The sequence below is a fragment of the Entamoeba histolytica genome, genomic scaffold, assembly GCF_000208925.1.
Source record: "Entamoeba histolytica HM-1:IMSS scf_1104750517463 genomic scaffold, whole genome shotgun sequence".
NCBI lineage: Eukaryota > Evosea > Mastigamoebida > Endamoebidae > Entamoeba > Entamoeba histolytica.
Window position 1 is genome coordinate 20,819 of NW_001915065.1, and position 6,365 is coordinate 27,183.

At 22.0% G+C, this 6,365-nt stretch overlaps 3 protein-coding genes across 3 annotated transcripts; 2 read left to right on the forward strand and 1 right to left on the reverse strand.

The window, feature by feature from the left end:
- Positions 1 to 77: 77 nt before the first annotated feature.
- On the forward strand, positions 78 to 1,238 carry EHI_076250 (uncharacterized protein; the record flags this gene model as incomplete). Its single annotated transcript, XM_645212.2, has 1 exon — positions 78 to 1,238. The coding sequence occupies one exon, from the start codon at positions 78 to 80 to the stop codon at positions 1,236 to 1,238; it is 1,161 nt and encodes a 386-aa protein (XP_650304.2).
- Positions 1,239 to 1,285: 47 nt separating this feature from the next.
- On the reverse strand, positions 1,286 to 2,023 carry EHI_076260 (homeobox protein, putative; the record flags this gene model as incomplete). Its single annotated transcript, XM_645213.1, has 1 exon — positions 1,286 to 2,023. The coding sequence occupies one exon, from the start codon at positions 2,021 to 2,023 to the stop codon at positions 1,286 to 1,288; it is 738 nt and encodes a 245-aa protein (XP_650305.1).
- Positions 2,024 to 5,317: 3,294 nt separating this feature from the next.
- Positions 5,318 to 6,145, forward strand: EHI_076270 (uncharacterized protein; the record flags this gene model as incomplete). Its single annotated transcript, XM_645214.1, has 1 exon — positions 5,318 to 6,145. One exon carries the CDS (start codon positions 5,318 to 5,320, stop codon positions 6,143 to 6,145), a length of 828 nt encoding a protein of 275 aa, XP_650306.1.
- Between the last annotated feature and the right edge of the window lie 220 nt (positions 6,146 to 6,365).

Sequence of the window (6,365 nt, forward strand, 5' to 3'; positions counted from 1 at the left end):
CAATGAAAAAGAAATTAGATAATCTATTAATTTCAAAAGAATTTATAGAAGCAGAAACACAAGGCATTAGTACTGGAATGCTATTTGATCGAGAATCAGTTCGTTTTATCACTAAAATTGTTCAAGAAATTAAAGAAAAAAGAGATGTTGGTGAACAAAAATTGAAAGAAAGAGAAGTTCAAAACTTAAAAGAAGAATTAGAAGAATTAAAGAAGAAGAATGAAGTTATTGAACAAATGCTTACAGAAAGTCAAAATAAAGTAGAAGATCTTAACAACCAACTTGAATTAGAAAGAGCTTTAAATGGAGATAATCAAGAAATGAAAGAACAAAAAGAAGTTCTTTCTCAAGAAAATGAAGCATTAACAAAAAAACTTACATTAAAAGAAGAATCTATTATTCAAATACAACAGCAAATAGATACTCAAAAGAAAGAAGAAACAGAATTAATAAATAAAAATGAAGAATTACAAAATCAACTCAAACAAAGTGAAGAGGAAATTAAGAAATTAAAAGAAAATCAAACAAAATTAGAAGAATTATTAAAAATTCAAAAAGTAAATGAAAATGAATGTGGCAAAGTTCAAACAGAATTAAATATGGTCAAAACCCAATTAATAAAAATGCAAGATGAAGCTAAAGAAAAAAATTCAACAATTGGAGAATTAGAAAATAAATTAATGCTTCAAGAAAACAATATCTTACAATTAAAAGAAGAAATTGTTTCAAAAGAAAAAGAAAAAATGGAAATGAAGTTAGAACTTGATTCAATTACTAAAACTAACCTAATAGAATCTGAGTCTATAAACAATAACTGGAAAAATGAAAAAGAAAGTTTATTAAAAGAAATTGATTCTTTAAAAGAACAACTAGACTCAAAAAGTGATGAACTTTTACTCAACCAAATGCAATTAGATGAATATATCAAAGTAAATGATGAATTAAATCAAACTGTGAATAATTTAAATAAACAACTTAATCGATTTAAAGAATCATTTGAATCAATAAATAAAGAAGTTGCTGATTCTTTTAATGATTCAACTGAAATACCACAAGAACAACCACAACAAGAAGATAATAAAACTACTTCAAAAATAATACAAACACCACAATCTACTGAAGAAAATAATGAAAAAAATCAGTCTCAAACAATAACTGATCCAACTACTGCTGGAGTTCAAATACCAACTGTCACAATGAATGATTTAATATCAACCATTCATTCAATCTTTAATTGAATTTTATTTTTTTTTATATTTATCAAGCAAGAACAAAAGAAAATAAATTAAAGTTGAAAAGGAGTTTCATGGTTAATAAATTTTTTCTTAGTACGAGAACGATAATTAGCAAACCAAGTATTGAGTTGTTTGATTGAAATATTGCATTGATTACAAAGGGAATGTTTTTCAAGTTCAGAAGGATAAGGGTATTGGAGATGATTCATAAACCAATGTTTGAGAATAGATTTAGAGCGTTTGTCTAAAAAGTTTCTTGGAGAACGATAAGAATGGTTAGAAAGAGGAAGAAGAGAAGAAAGAGAAGAAGGGAGAGAAGGAGAAGAAGGGAAGATGAGAAGAGGAGGAAGAGGAATAGCATTTGAATTAAGAAAGTCTTTAAGATTGAGAATAAGAAGATATTTGAGATGGGAATAAATATTAAGAAAGATAGATTTAATAGAAAGGAGTTTAAAATGAAGTTCAATAGGAAGAATTGAAGGAAGAAGAGAAGAATTTAATTGAGAAGAATAATATTCAGCATATAAATTAAGAATTTCAACCAAAGAAGTAAAAGAAGAGATAATTTTATTAAAATTATCTAATATAACAGGAGAAGAAATAGATGGTAAAATTAAATTTAAAGAATTAATAATAACATCATCATCAATATTCATAGGAATAGTAATTAATTTAGTTGTTACTTCATTTAAAATATTTTCTACATTTATATCATTAATTAATTGGTTATCAATTTCTTCAAATATATTCTTTATTGAATTATTATTTTGTTTATCTACATCATTCATTTCTTTATTCTTTTTATTCTTTCTTTGTTCATTATATTATTTTCTTTTTTTTTCTTTGACTTTCTTTCTTTCTTTCTTCTTATTTGTTTAATTCTCTTTCTTTTTATTCTTTCTTTATTGCTTTCTTTCTTCTTATTTGTTTATTTCTCTTTCTTTGTCTTTTTTTTTTTATTACTTTATTTCTTTACTATAATTCTTCTTCTTATTTGTTTATTTCTCTTTCTTTGTCTTGTTTATTTCTTTATTCTTATCATTTATTTCTTTTTTAATCTCTTTTTAATCTCTTTTTAATCTCAATGTTTAGAGCAAAATGTTCCAATGACAATACAAAACGCAAATACAAAGACTTTCATTTTCTTTGAACAAATTAATTTGTGTTATTTTCACCATTTCAACTACTTCATCAATTATGTTAATGTTCAATCCTGTTTGAATATAAATATCATCTTTCAACAACAAAACACATCTTTTGATAATAGTCAGAATATAACATGAAACAATGGATAATAAATGAATACTCTTCGAGAATACGAAGTATAACAGAATAGAAATATTTAATAACTGAAGAAATAAAAGCATAATTCAATTTATTATTGACATTCATCAATCATTTCTCATTTCATTTTTATCATCATTTTCATGTTTATTTCATTCAACAAATCATTCATTTGAAGTGATAATGAATGTTTCTCTTTCTCTTTCATTATTCAATACATTGAATAATTTGAATTTCATACATTCTCAACATCTTTTACACTCTCCAAAATGAATAATAAGAAATAAAAGAAGAAAGAATGTTTAACAAATGACATTAAATGAATATAAGAATGAAAAGAAGAATAAAACAAAAAGAAGTCATAAAGAGGAAATGATAAACCATGATGAATAAGAGAATACATGAAGAAAAGAAATAAGAAAGAAAATAAACAAACATAAAAGAAGAAATAAAAAGAATAAAGAATAAAATAAGAAAGAAATAAGAGAAATATAATACAGATAAAACATATGAAATAGAAATTGTATTTTGTCTTTTTTTCAAATTCTCTTTTCTTTTATTTCTTTTATTTCATTTATTTCTTTATGTTTAATGATATTTTATTTAAGTGACATTTTAACAAATGTTAAATTAAGTAACAATGAATGATGTATCATTAATTCTTCTTAATCTCAAGAATAAATAATGATATATTTTAAACATAAATAACAAAGATAAAAGAATAATAATTAGAGAATGAGAAAGAAATAAGAAGAAAAAGAAATATCAACATAAACATGATGTATTTTATTATTTCATTAATTTGATAAATTCATTAAAAATGAGAAACATACAATATAAAACAACGAGTGAAATAAGAGAGAAACATACCAAAAAGAAAACAAATGAAAGAAGAAAGTGTGAAAATATGTAATAACTATAAATTCAGAAATATAATAAAACACAATACAACAATACAAGCAAATATAACAAATATAACAATAAACATATGAAAAGAAACATTCAAGAAATCAAACATCATCATAAAGAAATAATTTAATAGAAAGACAAATAAAATAATACAAAGAAAGTAAATAAAAATAAAAGAATATATTCAGTTAAGGAAATGTATGAAAAAAGAAAGAAATAAAAGATAAAATGAAGAGAATATATAAGAAAATGAAAAGAATAACTAATGATAGTAGAATACCAATAAAAAGAATGAGAATAATACATATAAAAAGAATGAGAATAATACATATAAAAAGAAAAGAAGAAATACAAATAATAAATATACAATAAAATGTAAATATGAAATGAAAAATACAAAGAAAACAACAATGATAAATTCAAATAATGTAAATAATAACATAACAACACAAATAATAAATATAAAATAATGTGATGTAATGAAGACAAACAAATATTAACATATGAATATACAAATAAAGAAATAAAGAAATAAGAAATACATACTTGAATGAAAAAGAAAGAAAATAAAATAAGAAATTCAAATGAATAATAATGAAATCAACATACAAACAGAAATAATCAATAAAGACAAAAAATGAAATAAGAAATATAATAATAACATAACAGAGAGAAGAAATACTATAATAATAATGATATAAATTAATATAAGAATATAGAAAAGAAAAATAAATAGAAAATAAATACAAAGAAGAAAATAAAACATAAAAAAGCAAAGAAACAAGTAGAAATACTAACTTGAATACTAACAATAAATAATACACAAAAACAATAAGAATAATAAATACAATAAGAATACAAATAATTATCAAAAATATGAAAGAATTAATATTTTATATTTTCAAAATTGAATAAACATATAAAAGAAAAATAAACTAATATGAATATATCATAAACAACAATTATTATACAACAATGAATAAAATAAAAAATGAATAAACAAAGAAAATAAATGAAGATAGAAATATTATTTGAAAAAGTATTTTCAATAATTCATTACAAGTATAATATTTCTTTTAATTTCTATTTTCTATTTCTTTCACATATTCTTTAATGACTAATTCATTTATTTTTTTCAAACATTTCAAATGAAATCATTCATTCATCTTCATTCTTCTCTATTTGTTCATCTTTATTATCTTCTTCTATTTTCTTGTTTTATTTTTGAAATGTGTTAATTTCTTCTTTAATTTCTTTTAATTTCTGATGTTATTTATTATTATTTCAACTTTACAACTTCAAATTCTTTGTTTAGATGTTTGTTATTTATTCTTTCTTCAATTATTTTAATTATTATTCTTTCATTATTTCTTCTTTGAATCTCTCGATTATCTTTTTCATTTTGATTGAATATACTTCTTGATGAATATTATACAATCTCTTTATCTTCTTACTTTTTAAATATTTCATCATATTCTCATTTCTCCATCATTTCTTGTTAAACATTTATGTTTGTTATTTGTATAATCTTTATTAATATTGTAATTACTTGTTTCTTATTTGTTTTTCATAGTGTCTTTCTCTTCTAATCCTTTTTCCTTGTATTTCTTTTACCATTCATTGTATTAATTCTATGAAATATATTGTTATTGCCATTCATTCTGTTGTACAAGGATGAACTTCTATGAAGTGTTTGTGTTTCATTACAGCACCGAATGCGAATGTTCAATAAGCAAGAAATGACAAATGATGGAATATTTTCAATTGGAAAATAACCACCAACATTAGATAAAAGAATAAACAAAGGAAGAAAATATCAAAATCCAATAAATTTATGAGGAAGTAAAGAATAAACCCAGAAGTTTTTTAAGTTGAAAACTTAATAATAAATGACACAAGAATTTGTGTTATTACAATGTTTTTCATGCAAAATGTTTCAAGTGCATATTAAGAAGAAAACGAAGAAATTTGAATGCAAAGTTTGTGGAGCAAAGCAATCGTACAAACACATATTTGGTATATCTAAACAAGCAAAGGATTTAAGACAAATATGTGGAGAGTATAATGAAAAAAGAATAATAGAAGAAGAACAACACATTGAAAAACAAGTTAAACAAAAACAAAAACAAAAAGAAGAAGACAAAGTTTTGGATATTAAGGAAGAAGAAAAGATAAACAAAGGAGAAGAAAGCATTTGGAAAGAATTTGAGGAAGAAGAAGTTGAAGAAGGGGATTTATATCAGAAAATGATAAAACCACATGAAAGGGAAGAAAAGAAAAGAAAAACAGAGAAGTCAAAGAGATGTAAAGAAAAAGAAGAGAAACAAATAAAAAGACAAATAACAAGTAAAACACAAACAATAAAACTGTTGAAAGAAAAAGAAAAACAAGAAGAAAAACAAGAAGAAAAACAAGAAGAAAAACAAGAAGAAATAAATGATATTGAAGAAATATTAGCATTATTTGAAAATAATTCTCAAAAAATAAAAGATGAAAAAGTTGAAGAAAATCAAGAAAATAAAAATATTCAAAAACCTTTAAATTTAAAGAATGAAGAAAATAAACAAACAAAGTCACCAATCAAATTGAGTACTATTTTTCAAACAATGAAACAAACTACAAGTCAAAATCCTGAAGAGGATGAATTTCTTTTTGGAGGGAATGAAGAAGAAGATAATATAAAAAAGAAAACAAAGTCAATATGGGATGATTTTTAATAATGATATTTTTATTTCTTCAAATTTACAATTTCTTCTATTTTATTATTCTTGTTCATTAAAGAAAACAATGGTAAATGACAATAACCAATAATCAAAATTGTATTAAATTCCTTTTTTATTTTTTATTTAAAAAATACGTTTTTAAATTTCTTTTATGAATTTATCTTCATTATAAAGAAGAAATGATATTAAACTATCTCCACTTCAAAATTCAATA